The sequence below is a fragment of the Sorex fumeus genome, unplaced genomic scaffold (genome assembly GCF_029834395.1).
Source record: "Sorex fumeus unplaced genomic scaffold, SorFum_2.1 ptg000045l, whole genome shotgun sequence".
NCBI lineage: Eukaryota > Metazoa > Chordata > Mammalia > Eulipotyphla > Soricidae > Sorex > Sorex fumeus.
In genome coordinates, this window is record NW_026606102.1 from 13050005 (window position 1) to 13076346 (window position 26342).

The 26342-nt window shown below is 59.8% G+C and overlaps 2 protein-coding genes across 2 annotated transcripts in view; one reads left to right on the forward strand and one right to left on the reverse strand.

The window, feature by feature from the left end:
* Nucleotides 1–253: 253 nt before the first annotated feature.
* On the forward strand, nt 254–14681 carry FAM151A (family with sequence similarity 151 member A). The gene is made up of 9 exons (XM_056122213.1): nt 254–290; nt 735–884; nt 1919–2071; nt 8003–8155; nt 10541–10700; nt 12126–12350; nt 12914–13053; nt 13522–13659; nt 14003–14681. Exons 1-9 carry the CDS (start codon nt 254–256, stop codon nt 14668–14670), a joined length of 1824 nt encoding a protein of 607 aa, XP_055978188.1. The 3' UTR covers nt 14671–14681.
* A 124-nt stretch (nt 14682–14805) lies between these two features.
* The window catches only part of ACOT11 (acyl-CoA thioesterase 11), a 39509-nt gene continuing 27972 nt past the window's right edge, over nt 14806–26342 (reverse strand). The window contains exons 6-16 of the mRNA XM_056122299.1: nt 26011–26146; nt 24627–24783; nt 23342–23461; nt 21534–21678; nt 20001–20060; nt 19039–19098; nt 18783–18866; nt 18069–18202; nt 16423–16554; nt 15784–15910; nt 14806–14961 (exon numbers count right to left, since the gene is read on the reverse strand). Of these exons, the coding sequence (XP_055978274.1) occupies nt 14806–14961; nt 15784–15910; nt 16423–16554; nt 18069–18202; nt 18783–18866; nt 19039–19098; nt 20001–20060; nt 21534–21678; nt 23342–23461; nt 24627–24783; nt 26011–26146 (1311 nt within the window). The remainder of the gene's footprint in view (nt 14962–15783; nt 15911–16422; nt 16555–18068; nt 18203–18782; nt 18867–19038; nt 19099–20000; nt 20061–21533; nt 21679–23341; nt 23462–24626; nt 24784–26010; nt 26147–26342) is intronic.

Sequence of the window (26342 nt, forward strand, 5' to 3'; positions counted from 1 at the left end):
TGACCATATGTGGTGCCCGGGGTTAAACCCGGGCAGCTTCGTGCAAGGCCAGTGCCTTCACCCTGCAGTCTGTCTCCAGCCCCGCTCCTCTCACTGGGACCCCCTGCCTCTCTCTTTCTCCACGGTCCCTCCCATCAGCCATCTCCAAGGGTTGCCGGTTCTCTGTACCTCAGCCCCAGCGTTTGGTCCAGAACCCAGCTGTGTGTATCCACCCTGCTCCTGAGGCCAGGGGACACAGGGATGGCTCCCAGGGATGACTCAGATGCCCCAAGCAGGCCCCTCAGGGCCAGGTGAGCCCTTTTGGTCCTTAGATAACTAATCTGGGAAGCAATGAGGACCTGATCTGTCCCGTGATAGGATCTGCTCTTTCCACAGCCTGGGCAGGGCAGAAAGTGCAGTGGGTGGGTCCCAACTCCTTTTATAGAGAGGGGGAGAGCCTAGCCGGGCTAGGGAGACAATCACTCCAGTCTCTGGGGCGTAAGACTCGGAAGACTAGGGCTCGCAATTCCAATTCCTGGCCACACCACTACATCCTGCTCGCCTCTCTCCGGCTCAAAGGTCATCTGCGGGGTTGGGGGCAGGATTTTCTGCTTGGTCAGTTTAGGTCCCAAAAGGGTAGAAGAGGCTGGGGAGGGAGGAGTGGCATGGGGGGCCTCTTCACGGGGACCTTTGAACGGGCTCGTGCCAGGGCACCGGGGGCACTGAGGGTCCGGCTCTCCCCCATCCCGGTGCAGGAGGCCGCACAGACTCTGGCGTGGGGGAGGATAACGCGGAGAGGCTGACCATGGCCTGCTGGGACCGGAACAAGTGGGCCCTCATCGGCGGCGGCTCTATTGTGCTGGTCCTCACCCTCGGGCTGATCCTGGGCTTCACTCTGCGGCCAGGTAGGGGCCTCCCCCACCCTGACCCCCACCCCCGGCTCGGGCCTGGAGCTGCCCAGTGCTCGTCCCCTGGTAGGGGCAGCCCCAGAACTGGTCCCCAGGATCTTCCCTGGTCCTTTTCCCCTCTTCTGGCTTCACTGTCTGAAGGACCTGCTCCCACCCCGCCCCCTCTCCTGGCCGGGACGGGCATCCTTTCTTTGGGATTAGGGGGCTAGTCCATGCACAGTGCTCAGGAGACCCCACAGCACTGGGGGTGGACCCCGGGTTCCTGCCTGCACAGTGCATGCCCCATTGAGCCATTAAATGGGGAGTGCTGAACTCAGCCGCAGCGCTGAGAGCAGCCCCCCACAGTGCCTGCATAGCCACCTACCTACTCCTTTCCCTGCATTCTTCATCCCCGACTCCAGCCCCGCACCCACCACCCCCGTAGCTGTCCTGCCCTCTGCTGCACCCTGGCAGTCACATCCTGCCCCCCACTCTGCCCCCTGCCATCTCTGCAACCCAAGGCACTTCCTGAACAAGGCTGCCTGCAGCCCTTGGCACCTGCCCGCTCCGCAGCCGAGCTGCGAGGCCGAGGCCAGGCGGCCCGGGCTCCCCCTGTCCACGTCGCCCTGCTCTTCCCTTGGCTTCCCTTTGCTGTTTGCTTGGGTGCCACCCACACGGCAGAGCTCCGAGCCCTCTCGCTCCTGTTCCACTTCTCATCTCTCCGTGGGGCCTGTCCAGAGGCCCTGGGCTCCCGTCCTCTGCTGCTCTAGCCAGGTCCCCACTGACCCCCTCTCTGGAGCAGCCTCCCCGCTTCTCTGTCAAGTGCACCCCATCTCCGGATCTCCCTCCTTTATGCACTTCCTGCCTGGCCCCAGCTCGTGCAGGCTTCCTGGTGTCTCCACTCGGGAATTTCCTTTCGTGAAACGCAGTGGAGGCCAAGGGTCCCCTGGTCTCTGGGGCTGGAAGGCGTGCTGGCCGCTCTCGGGGGCCCAGGGAGGAAGGAGGAAGGAGGGAGTGGGGGGTCCCGGGGAACCACACTAACAGCCCCTCAGATGCCCACCCAAGTTGCCAGGAGACCTGCAGCCCCAAGGGCGACATGCTGGATTACCTGAAGGAGCTGGGCCACATCAGTCAGAGGGACGGCCTGCTGGTCACCTGGTACCACGCGGCCAACGGCCGGCAGGAGATGGAGGCGGCTCTGAACAGTGAGTCCTGAATGAGGAGAGGGTGGCGGGGGAGGCGAGCGGGAGCGAGGGAGGGGCCGGGAACACTGAGGGTAGGTGAGGGGAAGGAATGCAGTGCCCATGGGGGACACATGCCCAGGAAGGAGGGCTCGGAGCAGGAAAGTGCCATCCCCCCTGACTCCAAGTCCAGTCTTCTGGCCCATCATCTCCAGGGGGCCTTGGCCCTCAAGACTTTAGGAAACCATAAGATGAGAGCTCAAGTGCCCCAAATCTGAGCTTTGTATAAAACCATGTTCATGAGTGTGTGTGTGTGTATGAGTCTGTGTGTGAATGAATGTGTATGTGACTGTATGTGTGAGTGTGTTTGAGTGTGAGTGTATTTCTGAGTGTGAGTTAATGAGTGTGTATGAGTGTGTGGACTGAATGTGCATGAGGGTATGAGTATGTGTGGGAATGTGTGAGTGTGTGTATGAGTGTTTGAGGGAGTGTGAGTTAGTGAGTGTGTGACTGAATGAGTGTGAGTGGATGTATGAGTGTGAATGAATGTCTGAGCATTTGTGAGTGAGTTTGTGTGAGTTGGTGTGTGTGTGAGTGAATGTCTGTGTGTGAGTGAATGACTTGAGTGAGTGAATGTGTGTATTTGTGAGTGAGTTAGTGTGTGTGCATGAGTGTGTGGACTGAACGTATATGAGTGTATAAATATGTGAGTGCATGTGAGTGCAAAAATGCGAGTATGTGTGAGTGTTCATGAGTGAACTTGTGTGTGTTAATGTGTATGAGTTAATGTGTGAGTGAGTGACTGAATGTATGAGTGAGTGTGTGAGAGTGATGTCTGAGTGTGTAAGTGGTGAGTGAATTTGTGAGTGGGTTAATGTGTGTGAATGTGTGACTGAATGTGTGAGTGTGTGTGAGTGTGTGAGGGGGACGAGGACCCCTCAGGTGGTGGGGAAGCTGGGGACGATGTTCTCCATGGGGCTTGGCAGCCCTAGGGCAGCGGCCGACAGGGCCTTGCACAGACACATGGCCTGGCTTTGCCCCCGCTTCGGGCTCGGGCCTAGGACTGCACTTGTGGGCTCCCCGCCGCCACCGCCCTGGGAGCACAGTTAAGAACCGTGCTCAGCCAGGCCTCCCCGTTTCACACGTGGAATGGGCCCAGGGCGGGCAGGGGCCTGTCTGAGGTGATACAGTAGGTTCTTGAGGCAGACCCAGGCGAACTTCTGTTCACCGTGTCAGAGCGTCTATGCGTGTGAGGGAGACATGAAGGGCTTCCTGGAGGAATTAGCCAAGACTGGGTGGGTCATTTCTGAGGGGTGAAAGGTCATTGGTAATGATACCCAAGATAGTGGCCAACACCCTGGCTGATAGGAGCATGATAAACGCTAAGTGATGAGCTTATAAGTTTATGATTTCTAGTGACTGAGACAAAAGATGCACCAAGAGGACAAAGAAGGCCCCAGAGCAAAGGAACCCTTTCTTGGGATTTCTCTCTGGTGCTCTCTTAGCCCCCCACCCCCCGCCCTCCTGGGTGGGGATGGGCTCAGAAGTGATTGAAGGCAGACGCTCAAGGTGGGCACTGATGTGAGGGGCCTGAAAGGCGCAGAGCGAGCCGAGCAGGTTACAAGCCGCTTGGTCGATGTGTTTGGGGTGGAGTGCAATGTCCATGGAGCAGGGCATGTGCCCCCACACAGGAAGTGTGGGCGGAGGATATCCTGCTCTGGGCAGGATGGGGACAGGAGGGCATGCTGCAAGTTGCCAGGGTAGCCTGGCAGGCGGTGTTGCACCTTCCTAGGACCCACACATTCGGTTTTAGAGAAATCTTCAAAATCCCTCTGGTGTCTTTGACCTGGAGCTACACCCAATTGATGCTACCCAGGGACTCCTCCATGCAAAGCAAATGCTCAGCCCTCTGAGTCATTTCCCCCACTGTCCCTGGGACTTCAGACTGTTCTTCTACCTTTGTGGGCCTATGGCTCATGGCAGTCTAGAGGATGATATGGATGCTGGGGGTTGGACCCGGGTTGGCGGCATGTGAACACCCTTCCCACTGAACTGTCTGTCCAACCCCGTCAACAGCCGTATTTTTCTAATCAATAAATTCATTAATTTGGAATCACATCTGAGCTCAGAGCTGCTCCCGGTGCAGTGCAGGACAGCATATGGTCCCTGGGAACTGCATGCAAGGCAAGCACCTCAACCCAAGGGCCATCTCTCGGCCCTTGACAGTCTTTTGTTTGGGGGGGGGGGTGGCATGTGGAGGTTTTGGTTACACCAGGGCAGTGCTTAAGGGGCTATTCCTGGCTCTGTGTTCAGGAGTGAACCCTGGCAGTGCTTGGGGGGTCCATATGCGGAGTCAGGGATTTTTGAGCTGGGGTCAACCATATGCTAGACAAGTGCCTTATTTCTTTTCTCTTTTTTTTTCCTTTTTGTGTCATACCCAGAAATGCTCGGGGGTTACTCCTGCCTCTGCACTCAGGAATTACTCCTGGAGGTGCTTGGGGAACCATATGAGATGCCAGGGATCGAACCCAGGTCGGCTGTATGCAAGGCAAACGCCCTACCCGCTGTACTATAGTCTGCCCCCAAGTGCCTTTTTTCTGAAGTTCCTCTCAGTGGTACCAGGGACTCTGGTGGTCAGTTGAGCCCTGTCTTCCATAGCCCAGGCCCAGGGTCCATCAGTCAGTGAGCTCTTGTGGGTGTGGGGTGCGGGGGTAGGTTCTCTGTGCTGACTCAGACGGCCTGGGGGAGTCAGCAGCCGCCTGAGGAGTGGTATTTTAAGCCAACCCTCACAGATGAGAAGGAGGTGGCCTCTGAAAGCTGTGGAGGCAAGAGCGTTGCCAAGGCAACAGCGATATGTAAGAGCCAGAGAAGGGCGGAGGAGACGAATTCCAGCTACGCAGAGTGGTCCCTGGACCGGCTGCAGGGTTGGCAACACCAGGAAGAAAGCTTCTGAAGAACGCAGTTTATGGGACCTGACGGAGAGCCTTTGATCAGAACTTGCTCTTGAACACTTCTGGGTTTTGAATTTGGTTTGGTTTGGTTTTGCGGCCACACCCAGCGATGCTCAGAGGTTACTCCTGGCTCTGAGCTCAGGAACTACTTCTGGCATTACTCCTGGCGGTGCTCCGGGGAACAGATAGGATGCTGGGGATTGAACCTGAGTCAGAGTCAGCCACGTGCAAGGCAAACGCACTCCCCGCTGTCCCTCTGGCCCCTTGGAAGGTTCTAGAGTGATCGAGATACACATTGGCAGTAGAAAAGTTAGAGCGAGGGATGAGAAACTAAAGAATGGAGGGAAAAAGGAGGGCAGGAGAGAGGGGGATCTAGGCTAACCCTGACTGGTCATGCAATTCCGAAAAAACCAATAGCAAGGAATTTGGACCTGATTCTCAGGGCAGGGCTACACTGTGGTTTGGGTTTTTCGGCCAGATTAAGTCCGTGTCTAGAGCGCCCTCTACTGGTGGTGCAGAGAATGGTTGCGAGAGGAGCAAGGCTCCACCCCAGAGGCCGAACGGTCGAGAGGGGAGTCCCAGCATCGCCCCCTGCTGGCACACCACAGCTCCCAACTAAAGGGGCAGGGTCCGAGGACAGCCAGCCAGCCAAGGCCCGGTGGAGTGAACTGGCTCAATGCTGGTGAGGGGTTAGGAACGGGGCGAACACATGAATCGCTACTTAATGTGGCTTTTTTTTTCTTTTTGGGTCACACCTGGCTCTGCACTCAGGAATTACCCCTGGCGGTGCTCGGGGGACCATATGGGATGCTGGGGATTGAACCCGGGCTGGCCGCGTGCAAGGCAAACGCCCCACCCGCTGTACTATCACACAGCCACCCTCACCGCCCCCCCACCTCCCCGACCCCAAGTGTTTCTTTTCTTTTTTTTTTTCCTTTTTCCGAAGAAAGGGTTCCTTTGCTCTGGGGCCTTCTTTGTCCTCTTGGTGCATCTTTTGTCTCAATCACAAGAAATCATAAACTTATAAGCTCATCACTTAGCGTTTATCATGCTCCTATCAGCCAGGGTGTTGGCCACTATCATGGGTATCATTACTAATGACCTTTCACCCCTCAGAAATGACCCACCCAGTCTTGGCTAATTCCTCCAGGAAGCCCTTCATGTCTCCCTCACACGCATAGACCCTCTGACACGGTGAACAGAAGTTCGCCTGGGTCTGCCTCAAGAACCTACTGTATCACCTCAGACAGGCCCTGCCCGCCCTGGGCCCATTCCACGTGTGAAACGGGGAGGCCTGGCTGAGCATGGTTCTTAACTGTGCTCCCAGGGCGGTGGCGGCGGGGAGCCCCCAAGTGCAGTCCTAGGCCCGAGCCCGAAGCGGGGGCAAAGCCAGGCCATGTGTCTGTGCAAGGCCCTGTCGGCCGCTGCCCTAGGGCTGCCAAGCCCCATGGAGAACATCGTCCCCAGCTTCCCCACCACCTGAGGGATCCTCTTCCCCCTCACACACTCACACACACTCACACATTCAGTCACACATTCACACACATTAACCCACACTCACAAATACAATAAAATTAAAAAAAAAAACTTAAGTCACCTAAATGTCTCAGGAATGAGGAAGTAGCAAAGCAACGAGAGCACTGACAGCCAGGGTTCTTCCCTTCGGGGGATTCCACATTGGCCAGCGCTCAGAGGCCGCTCTCAGCAGTGCTTGGGAAACCTGGTGCTGGGGATCCACTCTGGGGGGCTCCCACAGAGTTCAGGCAAACCTGAACCCAGACCTTTGAGCCATCTCTGGCACCATGCAGCGTTTGTTGTTGTTGCTGCTGCTGCTGCTGTTTTAATGAGATGTAGAAATGATGATTTGCAAATGTGTCATAAGGTTAAAAGAAGAGAAAAAAGATTTTAAGGCGATGCATGAAGCGTGATCTCAACGGTGTAAAAACTCTCCAGGGTCAGAAATGGGAGTAAGGGGGCTGGAGCGATAGGACAGCAGGGACTGCATTTGTCTTTCATGCAGCCGACTCCGGTTCAATCCCCAGCATCCTATCTGGCCCCTTTCTGTGCACTACCAGGAGTAACTTCTGAGTGCAGAGCCAGGTGGGACCCCAAAAACAAAAAAAAAAAATGGAAGTAAACACACAGCCCTGAGGAAATGGGGTGGGGGGAAGGTCCTTGGTATTTCTGACTTTCCTGACTGCTCTGTCCCCACATGTGCCATTTGGGTGATGAACAATATTACCTTTAAGAGGCTGCACTCGGGGGGCTGGAGCGATAGCACAGCAGGTAGGGCGTTTGCCTTGCACACAGCCGACCCGGGTTCGATTCCCAGCATCCCATATGGTCCCTGTGCACTGCCAGGAGTGATTCCTGAGTGCATAATCCAGGAGTAACCCCTGAGCATCGCCGGGTGTGACCCAAAAAGCTGTCACTGTCGCTGTCACTGTTCTCCCGTTGTTCATCGATTTGCTCGAGTGGTCCCACTAACATCTCCATTGGAGACTTTGTTGTTCCTGTGTTTGGCATATCGAATGAATCACGGGTAGCTTGCTAGGCTGGGCCGTGCAGGCGAGATACTCTTGGTAGCTTGCCGGGCTCTCCGTGAGGCATAAGTAAGTAAGTAAAGGCCCTCCCGTTGATCATCGATTTGCTCGAGCGGGCCCAGTAACGTCTCCATTGGAGACTTTGTTGTTACTGTGTTTGGCATATCGAATACATCACGGGGAGCTTGCCAGGCTGGGCCGTGCAGGCGAGATACTCTTGGTAGCTTGCCGGGCTCTCCGAGAGGGGCGGAGGAATCGAACTCGGACCCAAAAAGCAAAAAAAAAAAAAAGAAGAAGACGCTGCATTCTTGGGGCCTGGCACCCCCACGGGTGGATCAATCCCCAGCACCCCATGTGGTTCTAGAGCACAGTCTAAGCAAGTAAGCCCTGAATACAGCTGGGTATGACCCAAGAACCAAAGGGCAAATAAAAAGCTGAGTTCTGACGGATTCTTGCCACAGGCGACGCCATGGTCCTGGAGGCCGACGTCAACATAGAAGGGCTGAACACGGCCAACGAGACTGGGGTCCCCATCATGGCCCACCCCCCGGCCATCTACAGCGACAACACCCTGAAGCAGTGGCTGGAGGCCGTGCTGAACACTTCGAAGAAGGGTAAGGACCTTCCCTGAGGCGCAAACCCCTTCCTCCGCCCCCCACCCCACCCCCTGGCCACCAGGTGGGGTGGGAAAGAGCGGGGTCAGACACAAAGCACCACACGCAGCGGCACGGTGACTGCATCTGCCAGGTGAGAGCGCCAGGCAAGGCCAGCCTCCCGCCCCTCCCAAGGCCCAGCACAAGGTCTGGCCAACAGCCAGGCGTCCCCCACAGCCCTTCTCCAGCCACCCCGCACCTCCACACAGTCGCTCCAGCCGCAGCTCTGCCCGGCTGGTCCCGCCCTGGTCACAGCCTCTCTCCAGGCCTTCCCCTGGGCTTCCTGCCCTCAGACGCAGCCCCAGGAAGCTTCCCTCCACCCCGCACCATGGCCCCGGGGAGCTTCCCTGCATGTGCCCTGGCAGGCTTTCACCCTCTGTGGCTCCCGGTTGTCCTTGGGCACGGCAGTTCCTTGGCCTGCCTTTCCAGGTCGAGTCCGGTCTAGTTCGGTCCAGTCCGGTCCGGTCTGTCCCTCTGACTTCCCAGCCTCACCTCTGCCACACCCGCCTCTCCAGCCTCACCTCTACCCCAGCCTCCCCCCTCCTCACTCACCCCTTCCTTGAGGTCCAGACCGGGTCACCAGCTGCTTCCCAGTCCCCGGTCCCTGTCCTTGCTGGCCAGGTGCTTACCAAAGCCTCGAGCGTGTGTGGGGACCCAGGGCCCTTCCTGCCCCAGCTGCTCCTTCCCATCGGCCCCAGCTGGGTTTGGGTTTGGGTTTGGGTTTGCTCCGAGGGCCGAACCTCCTGGCAGCATTCAGGGGCTACTCCTGACTTTGATCACTTGAACCCACCCACCATGCGGTGCTGGGGGCGAGAACAGCCCTCTTTCCTTTTTTTTTTTATGGTTCTCCAACTTTTAATCTATCCTCTTTGCACATACAAATTGAGGTGACACAAATACGTATTATCCATTCATGAAGACATTCGTGGCATTTGTGGCAAAATAGATGATAAAGTTGACAGTTAAAATTTCCATTTGCGGGGCTGGAGCAATAGCTCAGCGGGGAGGGCGTTTGCCTTGCACGCAGCCAACCCGGGTTCGATTCCCAGCATCCCATATGGTCCCCTGAGCACCACCAGAAGTAATTCCTGAGTGCAGAGCCAGGACTAACCCCTGAGCACCGCCGGGTATGACCCAAAAAGCCAAAAAAAAAAAAGTCCATTTGCACTACTATAAAAGTAACCATTTGTTATATTTTCAAAGGAAATACAAGAAAACATTTTTTTTCAAAAGACACTCATTATGGTAAAGTTTTAGTTAACTGACCCAATATCCAGCCACAAACTTTTTTTTTTTTTGCTTTTCGCTTTTTTGGGTCACTCCCGGTGATGCACAGGGGTACTCCTGGCGGTGCTCGGGGGACCATATAGGATGCTGGGAATTTAACCCCAGTCGGCCGCGTGCAAGGCAAACGCCCTACCCGCTATCGCTCCAGCCCCCCAGCCACAAACTCTTAATTCCCAGCTAGGGGGTGACCATGCGCCAACACCAAGCTAGAAAAGAAGCTCCTAGAACAACCCCTTCGAGTCAAATCCTTAGCAGAACCTAGGTCTCCGCCTTATTGTCTTTCTCTTATTAATTTCATAGAAAGATTGATTTCTAGACTACCTTTGTACTTAACGCAACCAATACGAAGATAAAGGCAGAACAGTAGAAAATACAGGGAGGGGAGAGAGAGCAGAGCTCGTGCGTGCAAAGCTGGCCCTGGGCAGCAGCTCAGCCGAAGGGTCTCTACCGCCCACAGCTCTGTCTGCAAACCTTCCTGCCCCAGCACGCACAGCCTTCCCTCTCCCCCTTCCCCAAGCCCCGCCCCTCCCTAGAGAGCCCCTTCCCCAAGCCCCGCCCCTCCCTAGAGAGCCCCTTCCCCAAGCCCCGCCCCTCCCTAGAGAGCCCTTCCCCAAGCCCCGCCCCTCCCTAGAGAGCCCTTCCCCAGCCCCGCCCCTCCCTAGAGAGCCCCTTCCCCAAGCCCCGCCCCTCCCTAGAGAGCCCCTTCCCAAGCCCCCGCCCCTCCCTAGAACGCCCCTTCCCCAAGCCCCGCCCCTCCCTAGAGAGCCCCTTCCCCAAGCCCCGCCCCTCCCTAGAGAGCCCCTTCCCCAAGCCCCGCCCCTCCCTAGAGAGCCCTTCCCCAAGCCCCGCCCCTCCCTAGAGAGCCCCTTCCCCAAGCCCCGCCCCTCGCTAGAGAGCCCCTTCCCCCAAGCCCCGCCCCTCCCTAGAGAGCCCCTTCCCAAGCCCCGCCCCTCCCTAGAGCGCCCCTTCCCCAAGCCCCGCCCCTCCCTAGAGAGCCCCTTCCCCAAGCCCCGCCCCTCCCTAGAGAGCCCCTTCCCCAAGCCCCGCCCCTCTCCACAGGCATCAAACTGGACTTCAAGAGCCTCAAGGCCGTGGGCCCCTCCCTGGACCTCCTGCGGGATCTGACGGCTCAGGGGTGGGTTAAGAGGCCCGTGTGGATCAACGCTGACATCCTGAAGGGCCCCAACGTGCCCATCTCCGTGGAGGTCAACGCCACCCAGTGAGTGGTCACTTCCCCTCATCCTCTGCCCCCCAAGTCCCAACACTCGCATGAACTAGCCGTCTGGTGCTGGGTCTCGGACTGCGAGAAAGAACTGGGCCCAGGAACTCGGAGGGCCCTCCCATCCCCACACCTGAGCTCTGCTGGGCTGCTCTGATAACACCTGGTAGTGCTCGGTCCAGGTGGTGCTCAGGAATCACTCTTGGTAGGTGTGCTTGCTTTCCGCCCCCCCCCCCCCACACACACACACACACAAAGAGAGAACATGTCAGAGTTGAGACTCACCCAGCAGTGCTGGTAAGCACATCCCCACCCCCGGGTGCTGCAGATAACACTGACAATAATGAGGTCCAGTTCGTTTATTAGTGGCCCAGGCACTGTTTTTAAGAACTTGACCATTGAACTTTTACAGGGAGAATGAGGTAGGTACAATTATTTTCTTCACATAGGAGCTTGCACGTCTAAGTTAATGGCCCGCCTAACTACAGGTTAGCAGAGTGAAGGCGCAGTTTCAAAGCTGCCCTTGGCGGTCCCAGGCCTTTTGCGGATCCAATTCTCTGGGCCTCCCCCCACCCATTCTGCCTCTTTCTGGCACCTGAGTCTCAAGCTGCATTTACAAAGTGGAGGTTTAAAAACTCAGAGGCTGGGGCTGGAGTGATCGCACAGCGGGTAGGGCGTTTGCCTTGCACGCGGCCGACCCAGGTGCGATTCCCAGCATCCCATATGGTCCCCCGAGCACCGCCAGGAGTCATTCCTGAGTGCATGAGCCAGGAGTAACCCCCTGAGCATCGCCAGGTGTGACCCAAAAAGCAAAAAAAAAAAAAAAAACCTCAGAAGCTGCCTCTTGGAGTGTTGGTCTGACTCAGTATTGGGGGAGGAGGAAGAGGAGGAGATCTTGTTTGCCTACAGAAACTTGCATGGGGGCAAAATCTGATAACAGAAATGAGATTTGGAACTTTGAGAGACACGGCCCAGATGCCCCCGCAGAGAGGCTGCCAGTTCCAGGCCACTTAGGGATGGTACAGAGACCCCGCCCTGCCCTGCCTGAAGGGGACTGTTTTGAGTCAGGGAGTTAAAGGGGGTATGGGGGCTGGCCACCGTCACAGAGTCAGACTCTCCAAGGTCTGGGCCCCAGAGCGATAGTGCAGTGGGGAGGGTGCTTGTCTTGCACACAGCCGAACCAAGTCAAATTTCCCAGCACCCCATATGGTCCCGTGAGCACCGCCAGGAGTGATTCCTGCGTGCAGAGCCAGGAGTGACCCCTGAGCATCGCCGGAGGGTGACCCAAACCAACAAAATGTCTGGGCCCTCCTTCTGGGTCTTGCGGACGGACAGTCCATCTCCCTGCTTCCGGGCACGGTGCTGAGGGCCCCGGGAGCCCCTGGGACACGGCCCTGAAAGCCCGGCCTCTCCGACTCCCTGCAGGTTCCTGGCCTTGGTCCAGGAGAAGTACCCCGAGGTCACCCTGTCTCCGGGCTGGACCACCCTGTACATGCCCCCACTCCTGGGCCAGACCTACAGCCGCGCCATGGTGGAGAAGATGCAGGAGCTGGTGGGCCCGCTGCCGCAGAGGGTCACCTTCCCCGTGAGGGCCTGCATGCTGCGGGCGGCCTGGCCACACTTCAGCTGGCTGCTGGACCAGTCGGAGAGGTGAGCGCCCCCGGGTCCCCGGGCCCAGGCCCACCCCTTCCTTCCGGAAACACTGCAGCTGCCATGGCCGGGAGGGTCTTAACAGTCATTTGCCCACCCTGCATTCTCTGCCCTGCTTTCCACTTGGATGCCTCTGAGGACGGGCAGCTCAGCCCCTCCTGGGGCGGCCCTTCCCTCACCCACCGCTCTGCCCATCACAGAGACATGCTGGTTCCCCAACGCTACTGCCCGTGGGAGGGGGCAGTGCTCAAAGGGCACCCGAGATAGCTCAGTAGAGAGTGAGACCCCTCTCGCCACCCAAACTGGCTCCTCCTTCCACAGGAGCCAGCTCAGCTCCCCTCACTGTGCTCGGCCTCTTCACCTGTCCCCACTCTCCCTGACCCTCTCCTAAGGGGGCACCCAGAAATACACCCCCCAAAGGAGGGGGCTGGGCAGGGCTCCCCCACCGCCGGCCTCTATGGGGCTTGCAGTCATTGTTTCTGGAGCCCCGTGGCAGCCTCTGTGCAGTGCCGTGGCCCGTCCGGCCAGGCTGGGGGGTGCTGAGGCTTCTCTCTGGGCCCCAGGTACAGCCTGACGCTGTGGCAGTCGAACACAGACCCCGTGAAGCTGGACGACCTCCTGTACATCCGGGACAACACTGCCCCCCACCAAGTCTACTACGACCTCTTCGAGCCGATCCTGTCTCAGTTTAAGGAGCAAGCCCGTAGGGAGCGGCTGGGGGCAGCGGGTGGGCAGGGGTGGGCACAGGGCAGAGCTCCCAGGCCTTGTCCCGGGAGCGGGGGTGGGGGAGACCCTCTTAGGCGCCTTCTGTGGGCCAGACCTGGGTCTGAGCTGTGCGTCTCCATCCTAGGGAACTGCATTTTATTCACGGGGAAACCAGGTTCATGGTCCTGGTGCTGGCTGCCCCCCTGGCCAGACCCCCCGTCCCCTTGACCCTGGAACTGGGCGAGCCAGCAGCCCAGCCCACATTCCTGCCTTGGGAGTCAGGAGCTGGGGCAGTGGGGGGCGGGGACAGCTAGGGGCCAAGAGCACCACACCCCACATGCAGAGTCGTGAGCGAGTCACCTCTTGGCCTTTACAAAGCAGGCGTGGGCACTGCAGCCCCTGGGAAGGGCAGCGGGTGTGGGCCGCACACGTGGGCACTGCAGCCTCTTCGTCTCGGCCCCCACAGTGAACACCACACGGAAGCGAGTCTACTACACGGGGGGCAGCCTGATCCCCCTCCTCCAGGCCCCCGGGGGCGACGGTCTGGAGGTCCAGTGGCTGCTTCCTGACATCCAGGGCAACCCAAGGACCATGCAGCTCCCAGGTAAGGTCCCCCCCAGGCCGGACCTCCCACCACCGCTGTCCTTTGCTTAGAGCGGGGACCCCCATCTGTGACGAGGCAACAAAGCTGGCCGTGGGGGGTGGAGGGGGCAGTGGACAGTAGCGTTGAGGGCATGGGGCTCGTGGCCTTCGGACGATGACCTGGAGCCTTCAGCAACGCAGGGGCAGGACCTATGGGCAAGCGCTAAGGGCTGAGTGCCCACTGAGCCCTCACCCCACCCTGGCCCCACAGTCTTCCTCCCTGGGGGGGGCCCGTTGCACCCCGTCCCCTCAGAAACCCCAGCCCTGGGGTTCCGGGCCCGGACTCAGCCACTGTTTTCTTGCAGACGAGAAAGGCATGATCCTGCTGAACGTCAGCCTGCAGGTGCCCGCTACTAGGGCCCAGGGGCCCATGGTGAGCACCCCGGGCGGGCCCAGCCTGCCACTGGAGGACTGCCTGGTGCAGCTCGACTCCCACCCCGGGCCGTGGGGCGCCCACATACACATCGAAGAACCCGCAGCACTGTGGCCGACCCTGGCCGTGCTGGCCCGCCTGTCCGGCCTGGGCCAGCTGTCTCTGCCCGTGTGGGTGGGCGCCACCATCTCCCACGGGAGCTTCGCTGCCCGTGGCTACGTGAATGGCACGGAGCTGCTCAGAGTGGTGAACAAGGTCTTCCCCGACGTGACCGTGGCGCCAAGCTGGCCGGAGGAGGCACTGGACGCCGGCTACCAGGAGCGGCTGCTCTCGGACATGCTGGAGCTATGCCAGGGCCTAAGGCAGCCCGTGTCCTTCCAGCTGGACGCCGGGCCGCTGAGCCGGAGTGGGGCTGGCGTTGTGACCAGGCTGCTGGCGGCCTCCCCGCGGGCCACCGTCACCGTGGGGCTAGGCCCCGAGCGAGGGGACAGCAGGGCGCTGCGGGCGGCGCTGCAGGCAGCCAGGAATGTGGACAGGACTCGAGTCTACTTCAGGCTGCCCCAGGCTCTCCGCCAGGACATGCTGGGGAATGGACACTGACCCCTCGGGTGGCCCCCCGCCTGGGTCCCTGCTCCAGAGGGGTGGGGGGGGTAGGAATAAACACTTTCACCTACATTCACGTGCTGTCTGAGTGTCCTGGGGGGCGGGAGGGGTCTGGCAGCGGGAGGGGGGGTGCTAAAGGGTCTGGAGGCTTGGGGCCAGGTCGCTGCGGTTGTCCAGGAGAAACTGCTCGCAAGCCTTGAAGGTGGAGTAGAACTCGGAGGAGAGGCCGGACACGTTGGTGGTCAGGTAGTTGAGGAAGCCAGTAGTGGCCTGGTTGTAGTAAGACACCTGCAGGCAGGGGGCGCCATTATTCAGGGAGGCTGCGGCCCAGAAGGGGGTGGGGGCCGGAGGGGGTCAACCTGTTCACCCGCTAGGACCCTCTTCTTCAATGGCCGCACCCACCTGACCTCCACCATCCCAGGACTGTCAGCATGAATGTCCATGGCCAGCCAGAAGCAGGACAGTGCAGAGGCCCCAGTGCTACCCCCGAAAGCCTGGACACGCTGAGATTATTCCCCACAGGGCATCTTTTCCTTGTTCTGTTTGGTTTGGGGCCACACCTGGCAGTGCTCGGGGCTGACTCCTGGCTCTGCACCCAGGGATCACTCCTGACAGGCAGGCCCAGGGACCATGTGGGGTGCTGGGGATAGAACCAGCATCTAAGTACCTAAGAGACAGGCTTTGGGCTTTCTTTTCTCTCTCTCTTTTTCGGGGAGGGGGCGCTCCCTGGGTCACACCAGGAGATGCTCAGGGGTTACTCCTGGCTCTGTATTCAGGAGTCACTCCTGGCTGTGCTCGGAGGTACGGGATGCCGGGGACTGAACCCAGGTCAGCCGCATGCAAGGCAGTCGCCCTACCCGCTGTGTTTAGTCTGCAGCCTAGAGCTTCCTTCTTTTTTTTCCTGGTGCCGGGGATGGAACCCAGGACCTCCCATTCAAAGTGGGTGCTGTACCATGCAGTCACCCCTGCCAGAGGTGGAGAGCGTGGGCCGGCCTCTGCCCCCTGAGGCCGAATCTTCTCCCAGGACCCTGCAGGGGAGCTGGTGCTCACTGACGACTGTGTGGTGTGTGGCTTTGAGGGGGAGCGGGGTGGGGGAGCGGGCAGCCTCACCTTGGTCAGCTGGTCCCCCTCGCGCCAGAAGCAGAAGCCGGAGCACAGGGTCTCGCCCCGCCTGTAGTCTGGCGTCTCACCGTGTGAGGGCAGCACGACGGACCTCACCGCGATGACGTAGGGGTCCCTGGGCAGGGGTGGGCAGGAGAGGGTCAGGGCCTGTCCCAGGTGCCGGGCTCCCCACAGCCACCCTGAGGCAGCCTGGGGAGGCGGCCTCGGGAGAGAGCCTGGCCAGGCACCCCGGGGACAGACCACCCAGCTTCACAGCAGGGCTTCTGGAAGTTTCCCCACTGGTGACCGTTTGTCATCTGAGAAATGCAACGGAGGAAGCGCCTGTGATGCTCCGTGACGTGCGGGTGGGGCTGATTCCCAGGGGCTGCGCCATCAGGATCCTTTCTCTGCTGCTGAATTTTCCATGACCCCCCCATGCTGTCACCATCCCCCCCCCATTAAAGAAGTGAGGCTTTAGAGTACGTGGGGGAGGGTGGTATGTTCCTTGCCCCTACCCCGCCCCCCACTCGATGCACAGAAAGCACGGAGGCCAAAAAAAGCCAACTGGCCCCTCGGGGTCCCTGTGGCCAGTGAGGTGCCCCTCCCTGGGGAGGAAGAGGACACCCCCCCTCCCCTGTGGGCACCTACCTGTTGTCACAAGGCTTCCTCCGGGAGGCCAGGATCACGAAGTCCTGTGGCTTGATGTCGCCGCCCAGGGCGGGGCTGACCACGTGGTAGATGCTGTCATCCTCGTCCACCTGCTGGATGAGCTCCACGCTCCTGCGGCGGCACAGAGCCCAGGCCCCGGGTCACCCCAGCGCCCCAGCCCACCAGGCCCAGGCCCACCCCCCAGCAGGTGCCTGGTGGACAGCTCACTCCTCTTCCACTGCTCAAAAGGCGGGTGCCCCAGGAGGGGGCAAAAGCCCCAACAGACACACGTGCGGAGCAGATGGACCACAGGGACAGACACTGGCAGGCACACGCATGCAGACACGTGGAGAGACATGCCCACACGCCATGGGCGGCTCATACACACGTGTACAGGGGCAGACCCATACACAGCCATGCACTGGTACACACACATTGTGAGTGGCTGGTCACATATGTACTACACAGGCACATGGGGAGTCACATGTGCACGGACACAGACACACACCGGCAACATAGAGGCCATGCATGTCTGTCCATACATATATGCTCAGACACAGGCAGACACAACCCATCATGTGCAGACCACGTGTATCCGTCAAACATATACATAGGCACATGAGTATACACACAGACACATACATGTCACACGTGTCACATGGACACAGACATGTGTGTGGACTCCTGGGTAGTCATGCATGCACACACATGGGCTAGACATGCACCAACACATATAGACCTTACGTGTCTGTTCATACATACAGCACTGATCATGCATATCCATCTATACATACATGCACAGACATGGTCAGGCACACCCAGGCATGCACCCATTGTGTGCTCAGGGTTTGTTCCTGGCTCAGGGATCACGCCGGGGGATGCTCAGGGGACCATGGGGTGGTGCAGGGATGGAACCTGGGAGTGAGTGGCACGGAGCAAGCACTTTGTTGGGACGGGGGTGGGGGTGAGCAGTGATCGGGGCCACAGCTGGCAGTGCTCAGGATCTGCTCTGCCCTTGAGGATCAGTCCTGATGAGGCTCAGGCCTGGGATCAAACCCAGGCTGTGTGTGAGTGTGTGTGAGTGTGTGTGTGAGTGTGTATATGAGTATGTGTATGAGTGTATGTGTGTGGTATATGTGAATGTGTGAGTGTGTGAGTGTGTGTGTGTGTGTATGAGTGTGTGAGTGTGTGTGTGAGTGTATGTGTGAGTGTGTGTGGTATATGTATGAGTGTATGTGTGTGATTTTGTGTGTATAAGTGTGTGTCTGTGAGTGTGTATGAGTGTGTGAGTGTGTATGTGTGAGTGTGTGTGAGTGTATGTGAGTGTGTGTGTGCATGTGTGTGTGCGTGTGAGTGTGAGTGAATGTGTGTGAGTATGTATGTGGGTGAGTGTGTGTGTATGTGAGTGTGAGTATCTGTGTGTGTATGTGTGAGTGTGTGTGTGCGCATACAAGTGTTCACATGCGGCACATGCCCTGCCCACTGTGCTCCCGCCCCAGTCCCAAGGCAAGCGCTTCAATCCATCTCTCTGGTGCCTCAAGCACCCATTCTAAGAGGAAGCTATACTGAGGCCCAGGCTAGGGTGGCCAGACACAGGCCCGAAGTCCAGCAGTGTCCCCTCCCTAATGCCACCCAGCTGTCCTCACTGGTAGTGCTTGTCCCACTCGGGCCGCCGGTGCAGGTCCGAGAGCAGCTGGAAGACCTGGGCAGGGTCCAGCTGCACCAGCATTTCCATCTTGAAGGAGAGGAACTTGTCGTCCTCGAGGGTGTACAGGCGCACCTGCAAGGGACAGAGAGCCACTCAGCTCCAGCATCCCCCTCACCCAAGCTGGGCGCCTGCCTTGGGTCGCCATTGACTCGCTGTGTGACTATGGAGAAGCAGCTCGACCTCTCTGAGTCACAGCCCGGTGGAAATATGCACTAGAGAGGATTCCGCACAAGTGGATGGGACGGCATCAGGGCCGGGAGGGGCCAGGCCGCAAGTTCAAAGCCCATTGTCGCCCTGGGTGGGAGTCCCGAGGGAGAAAGGACCCGGAAGGAGGTCTGGGGACCAGTGTGAGGCCCAGAGTGTCCCCCGCACAGGGTCGATGCCATGAAGTGGGGGTGGGGGGCGTGAAGGACACATCCAAGGGGGAGAGGCACAGCTCATGCCTCCCCTCACCCCTCTCAGCCCCCAGCCCTGCAGGGGTGAAGCTCTGGGGAGGGGAGGGTTGGCACCGGGGGCAGCTCTGCTTCTCTGGTCGTGCCATAATGTCCTCGGACCCCCAAGGAAACCTTTGGACCCGAGGGATATGAGAGTTCGAGCGTCCCTGTCAGCCCCCCTGGTCGCCCAGAGAAAGGGACGTGGGCGAGGCAGCCACCTGGTTGATCTCCGAGGACAGCACCCACTTGTCCTTGGCCGCAAGCATCTTCAGGGCAGAGACGTTGTTGTAACTCAGGTACACCTGGACAGGCAGACAGGAAGCTCAGACGGGGCGGGGTGGGGGGAGGCAGGGTGGGTGCTGGGCCCTGAACAGGAAGTCCCATCGGCACACTGTGTGCGCCTGCGGTCACCTCAGCCCAGCCCCTCCGGCCTACCCAGCCCCCTGACCAGCGGGGCAGGAGGGAGCCCCCTACCTGGTTGCTGGGATCCCAGGGTACCGAGAGCGGCATCTCCGTCTTACAGGACACGATGTACTTCCTGGGGGCAGGGACAGAACCAGTTGGGGACCCATCTCTGTGGACGAGACCCCCTGAGACAGGGGCACCAGTGTGGACAGGTGACCACAATGGCCTGGAGAAGGTCAGACTCTGAGAAAGGACAGGCTGGGGGAGGATGTGGGTGGGCACAGACAACGCCTCCCCCCAGAGCACAGGACCCAAGGCACGGGCCCCCCAGAATGAAGAACCCCCAAGACAAGGAACCCCCTGGATGCAGCATCCCCTGGACGCAGAATCCCCTAGACATAGAACCCCCTGGACACAGAATCCCCAGGATGCAGAACCCCAGAATATAGAACCCCAAGGGTTAGAACCCTCTAGACAGAACCCCCAGGACGCAGAACCACCAAAGTATAGAACCCCAAGGATGTAGAACCCTCTGGACAGAACCCCCAGGATGCAGAACCCCCAGAATGTAGAACCCCAAGGATGTAGAACCCCCAGGATGCAGAACCCCCAGAGTATATAATCCCCCAGGATGCAGAACTCCCGGAGTATATAATCCCCCAGGATGCAGAACCCCCAGAGTATATAATCCCCCAGGATGCAGAACCCCCAGAGTATAGAACTCACAGAATGTAGAACCCCAAGGATGTAGAACCCCCAGGATGCAGAACCCCCAGAATGTAGAACCCCAGGGATGTAGAACCCCCAGGATGCAGAACCCCCAGAATGTAGAACCCCCAGTGTATAGAACCCGAGAGTGTAGAATCCCCTGGATGCAGAACCCCCTGACACAGGCCTTTGTAATAGTTTAGGAGCCCAGCTGTGCTCAACCCTCTCAACCTTCACGACCAAGTCCTGCGCCCCAGGTCCTACCCCAAGGTCCTGCTGCCTGAGCCCCGAGCCCCGAGCCCTGCCCGCCCAGCCCAGAGAACTTGCCTGTCCAGCCGGATCTTCCTCCGGGCACTGGCCTCCCGGTACCGCCGCTCACCATCCTGGGGGAGAAGCAGGTGCAGACAGTGGTGTTGGGCGGGAGAGGACACCAACAGCCCCCAGTGCTCTGTCCTCAGGGGCCCCCTGCAGCCCTCCAGGAGAGTGCGGGTACCACAGGGCCACGGGAGTCCATGAAGCCCACCTGGGAATGCGGGGCAGGTGACCCTGACGTGCGCCCCAGCGTCACCGCCTGTCCAGGGCCCTGTTCCGCCTGTCAGGGGTCCCCTCAAAGGCACTTTCAACCAAGAACCCTCATTTTGGTGGTTGTTTGGGGGCCACACCTGATGGTGCTCGGGGTTTGCTCCTGGCCCTGCGCTCAGGGATCACTCCTGGTGGTGCTCAGGAGATCATACAATGCTGGGGATCGAACCCGGGTCAGCTGTGTGCAAGGCAAGTGCCCTCTCCGCAGTGCTGTGGCTCCCCTGGGAACCCTCCTAGACTGAGCACTGGCTACTCCCCAGATGAGTCTCTACAGATGCAGACGCTCTTCCCCCTTGCTCTGACCTCACAGGGAGGCCAGGGGCACAGGGCCACCCTCAGCAGGTGCCACCAGGGCCAGGGATCACACTTGGGGGCTCGTACATGCGTGGTTCTACTTGACCTACATCCTGGCTTTCAGCAGGGGGTGGGACCTCCAAGTCATGCTGGGGGCCACTGGTGGCGGCGGAGACTGAACTGGGACCTTGTTGCGGATGGGAGGGGTGCTCCTGCCCTGAGTGCTCTCCCGGCCTCCAGAGGCTCTGCTGAAGTGCTCCCCAAGGGACAGTCCACATAAGTCCGCTGCAGAGAGGGATGAGGGCAGGAAGGCTAGGGGGCTTGGGTCATGGGGTGAGGGGGGAAGTGTCAGAAAAAGGTCCCAGGACCCGCTGCTTCTAACACCTCTCTGCTCCCAGGAACTGCGTGGATGGATCCCCAGAGCACTTCAGGGACCCCGCTGGTCCTGGGAACCTGCTCCTGCCGCCGGCAGGCCCCCTGCCCCCCACAGCCCGTCCAGCTGCCCAGCAGGGATCTCTCACAGAAAAGGACGCTCCCTGGGCCGAGAGAAGGGAGCAGGGTCCACAGGAAGGAAGGAGGAGTTTCATCTCCATGTTTGTCTGTTCTCTGCAGTGCCGGGGCTAGAACCCGGGGCACACATGGCCGTGCACCAGCCCCGGGAGCGGAGACATTGAAGGGAGCCTCGGAGACCACTCCTGACATCTGTCTCCTGTCCCCGTGGGAAAGCCCCCACCTCGAGGACTCAGAAGCGCCCTCTTATACCCAGAAACAGAAAGCCTGCAGGGGGGCAGGGTGGTCCTGACCTACATGGACTCCACAGGCAGTGCTCGCCCAACTCTGCAGGCTGGGGGCACCCACCGTCAGGAGCCGAGTCCTTCCGGGTAGAACAAGGTGCCCACTTTCACCGGTGGCCCCACCGGCCTGGCAGGAGCTGGCAGAGAGGGCAGAGGACGGGCGAGGGCAAGGGCAGCCCCACTCACCCCTGGCTGGGGCAGGATCAGCGGCAGTGTGCGCGGCTGGTTGTCTGCGTCCAGGACCACAAAGGTCATGAAGGCGCTGTTGATGTGGCGACGCTGGGTCTCGGCCTCCTGGCGATAGGCCTCCACGCATACGCCCACCTCCATGCTGCAGGGACAAGGCTGCATCCAGGCGGGGCCCTTCCAAGGCCATGGCGCTCGGACACCCACACCCACACCACCTTGCACACACAAGCAAGCACTCGGGCCCACCACACGCACCAACAGCCAGTATGCATGTGCACACGCACATCCCCACAGCACGGAGCGAGTCCCAGTGGCAGGAAGTGCAGCCAGGCCCTCGCTGCAGGTGACAGAGCCCCGCGGCAGGCCTGGCCTCACGCCAGCCTCTGGGGACGCAGGAAAGACCAGCCAAAGTGGCCGGGCCACGCCCTAATGGATGCACTGTTGGGGGCGGGCAGCCAACACCCTCCCACCTACCCAGCCTGATGGCCCACAGGGGCTGTACAGGAACAGGCCAGGAGAGTTGGAGAGGACAGGCTAGGAGGGTTTGAGGGGACAGGCCAGGAGGGCTCGAGGGGACAGGTCAGGAGAGTTGGAGGGGACAGGTCAGGAGGGTCGGAGGGGACAGGCGAGGAGGGTCCGAGGGGACAGACCAGGAGGGTCCGAGGGGACAGGTGAGGAGGGTCCGAGGGGACAGGCCAGGAGGGTCTGAGGGGACAGGCCAGGAGGGTCCGAGGGGACAGGCCAGGAGGGTCCGAGGGGACAGGCCAGGAAAGTTCAAGGGGACAGGCCAGAAGAATTGGAGGGGACAGGCCAGGAGAGTTGGAGAGGACAGGCCAGGAGGGTTTGAGGGGACAGGCCAGGAGGGTTCGAGGGGATAAACCAGGAGGGTTTGAGGGGACAAGCCAGGAGGGTTCGAGGGGACAGGTCAGGAGGGTTCGAAGGGAAAGGCCAGGAGAGTTGGAGAGGACAGGAGGGTTTGAGGGGACAGGCCAGGAGGGTTCGAGGGGAAAGCCCAGGAGGTGGAACAGAGCCCCCCAGGATAATGCCCACCACCCACAGACAGGTCCTGGGGACACCCTAACCTTAGGCTGTGGGGGAGGGGAGACACGGAGCCCTGGCTCTAAGGGAAGCCCACGGTCTGAGAGTCCCCAGAGGCAGGAGGGGAGGTAGAGGAGCTCCCTGCCCCGAGCTGGCGGGGGCAGGGAGCAATGTGGGACCCTGTCTGCGGGGGGCTGGCCAGCAGAATGACAGCTGGGCCCCTTCACGGACCACCTGCCCCAACCACTCACCTGTTATTTTTTTCCTTTTTTTAAACTTTTTTATTGAATCACTGTGAGACAGACCCTTACAAAGCTATTCACGATCGGGTTTCAGTCATACAGAGTTCCAACACCCAACCCTCCGCCAGGGTACATTTCTCAGCAGTGTCCCCAGGCTCCTTCCATCACCCCCTTCCCCAACCCCCAGCCTGCCTCTATGCCTCCCTCCCTCCCTCCATCCATCCATCCATCCATCCATCCATCCATCCATCCATCGCTCCCTCTCTCCCTCCCTCCCTCTCTCTCTCCCTCCCTCTCTCTTCCTCCCTCTCTCTCCCTCTCCCTCCCTCCCTCTCTCCCTTCCTTCATCCCTCCCTCTCTCTCTCTCTCCCTCTCTCCTTCTCTCCCTCTCCTTCTCCCTCTCTCTCCCTCTCTCCCTCCCTTCCTCTCCCCTTTTGGGCCTTGTGGTTTGCAGTATTGATTCTGCAAGCTTACCAAGAATATCCCTTGCCCTACTTCTAACCCTCCTGTCCAGTGCCCTCTCACCTGTTCTTGAAGGTGTTGTTCACGATGGCCTTGAGCACCAGGCGGTCCCCCACCTGGGACGGGCCCCGAAAGTGGAACATCTCGATGGCTTTCAGCGTAGGGTGGGCCCGGCATAACCGGCTAGAGGAGGCAGGGGCGGGAGGAACAGAAGAAACGCCCCCCAATACTTCAGCCACTAGCTTGGGGCAACTGCCTCCCGAACCCCACCCAGACCCAGACCAGAGCCACTGACCCTGCCCTCTGGGCCACCCGCACCCACTGACCTGCTGACAGTCCTGCCCAGAACAGCACCAACGTCCAACCCTGAGGCCCAGCGTGGGGCTGGGAAGTAGTTTGGAGGTGACAGGAGTGAGCTCAGAGCTGGTCTTCCCATCTTCCCTCCAACCCCTAGACTGCACTTATTTATGGGGGAATGGCCGAGACACAGTGCTCAGGGGTACCACCAAATCTGTGCTCGGGGGCATTCCTGGCAGTGTTCACGGGACGATGTGGTGATGGGGATCAAACCAGGGTCAGCTGCATGATCTCTCTGGCCCACAGCCTTCGTACCTTAGCACATGGTGTTCCACTACCCACAAACCCACTTTACTGAAAGCTACTCAAGGCCCAGTGAAGTGCTCCTCTTCCAGGAAGACCTCCCTGATTAGCCACCTCCGCTTTTCCTCAGAGAGTTTCTCACACTCTTGGCTGGGCAGCCCCAGAGGGCATGGCTTATGCACTGTGTCCCACAGGTTAACGCCACAGGTGGGGCCGTTTGCACCCAGGACTGAAAAGTGAGGGAGATTTTCCCTAGCTAAGGAGGTTGGGGGTTGGGCAGGCGCTCCTGGCTGAGGCAGTGAGTACCAGCTCACAGGGGGCACACACTGTCCGTGAGTGGACAGCAGGGCTGCAAAAACTACCCCCATACTTGGAGGTGAAGGGGCCCTAGCGGGCACAGGTTATGGGGAAAGGAAGGAAACACTTTCCTCTCTGGGAGGGAACAGCCCAGAGACTGTGGGGAGGAGGGGGCAGGATCTGGGAGACAGCGGGGCTGGCCAGGTAGAGGGCTGGAGATGGACAGAGAAGGGCTGGAGGGTGGGCTGTGGGCACGAGGAGGGCAAAGCCTGGTTGGAGAGAGTGAATGGCATCACCCCCTGGGGGGCACCGTCATCCTGAACGGGCAGCTTGCAGCTGATAGTCACTCTCTCCCGGCTGGGGGTCCGGGGCCCTGGGACACCCCGGCAGCACGGCCAAGGGGATGAAACCTTGTGCAGTGGGACAGAGGGGGGGGCGGGCGACGCCCCACCTGGCAGCGATGGTGGCCACGTTCTCCATCCAGGCCATGATCTGGCCCCCGAAGGTGTTGCCCTGGTGGTTGGCGTGCGGGGGCAGGACCAGCTCCACGCTCTCCACATAGGTCTTCTCGGCAGGCACCCTGTGGCTGCAGTCTCGGCTCTCCAGGTCTGCGCAGTGGGACACGGGGATGCGGGGGTGAGATGGGGCCAGGGGCCTCTCCCTGACCCCTCATGCCACGCCCAGCCGAGTCTCCCGTCTGCTCAGGCCCACGTGTGCCAGGAGAGGAGGGCCATGGGACCCAGATCCCGGGACCCAGATCCCGGTGGTGACAGCAGCTTGGAGGCATGGCACAGCCCAACGAGACCCTCAGCGCCAGCCCACATGGGCGGGTGACCCTGGGAAGGTGAAGGGGCCCCTCTGAGCCTCAGTGTCCTCACCCACAAGGGACAGCTGTCAGACTCATGGGTGGAACTGAGAGATGAGAGCCCAGCTTGGGCCCCGCCTTGGCGCTGCCCAGCTAGACAGGGCCCAGAGACATGCAGGCCCATCGCCCACCACAGTCACCCACCAACACGATCACCCACCACCAGTCACCCACCACCAGTCACCCACCACCAGTCACCCATCACCAGTCACCCATCACCATGGTCACCCACCACCAGTCACCCACAACAGTTACCCACAACAGTCACCCACCATCACAGTCACCTGCCATCAGAGTCACCTATGACAATCACCCACCACCACAGTCACCCACCACAACAGTTACCCAACAAAGTCACCCACAATAGTCACTCACCACCATAGTCACCCACAACAGTCTCCCACAACAGTCACCCACCACCAAGGTCACCCACCACAACAATCACCTACCACCACAACAGTTACCTACCACAGTCACCCACAATAGTCACCTACCATCACAGTCACCTACCATCAGAATCACCCATGACAGTCACCCACTACCAGAGTCACTCACCACAGTCACCCACCACCATGTTCACCTACCACCAATCACCCCCCAGTCACCCACTACAACAGTAACCCACAACAGTCACCCACCACCAGTTACTTGGCATCATAGTCACCCACCAGTCACTCACCACCAGAGTCACCCAGAACAGTTACCCACAATAGTCACCCACAACAATTATCCACTATAGTCACCCACAACAGTCACTCATGACCACAGTCACCCACCAGCACAGCCACCCACCAATTACCCGCCATAGCAGTCACCCACAAATCACCCACTACAACAGTTACCCACAACAGTCACCCCACTTACCATCATAGTAACCCACCAGTCACCCACCAGCACAATCATGTACCACAAGTCATTCATAATGGTCACCCCAACAGTCACCCCACAGTCACCCCACTGCGTCACCCACCGTCCTGGATGGGGAAGCTGGTCAGGAGGCCCTGGATGGTGTCGGCGTAGACCAGCCGCATGCGTCTGCGCTCAGCTGCCACGCCGTGCTCCGTCTTCTCCTCCTCAGTGTGCGGCGTGATCTGCTTCAGCTTCACCTGTGGCAGCGGCGGGAGGGCGGGCCCCTGAGTGAGCACAGTGCCTGGCCCAGCCACTCCCCGCCTGGCCCCCTGTCCTGTTCTCAGTCCCCGTCTCCCCGCCTCCGTGTCCCGGGGACGCCACACTCCTCCTCCAAAGCCCCGCGGGTCCTGTGCAAGGGCCAAGCACTCAGGAGACAGAGGGGCCTTGAGGAGC

What these genes read in the sequence shown, in the direction of transcription:
- FAM151A (XM_056122213.1), top strand. Translation starts at nt 254, where the DNA reads ATGACTCAGATGCCCCAAGCAGGCCCCTCAGGGCCAG. An exon ending in GCTGAACACTTCGAAGAAGG is followed by an intron (nt 8,156 to 10,540) that starts GTAAGGACCTTC and finishes CCCTCTCCACAG; the next exon opens with GCATCAAACTGGACTTCAAG. An exon ending in TCAGTTTAAGGAGCAAGCCC is followed by an intron (nt 13,054 to 13,521) that starts GTAGGGAGCGGC and finishes CGGCCCCCACAG; the next exon opens with TGAACACCACACGGAAGCGA.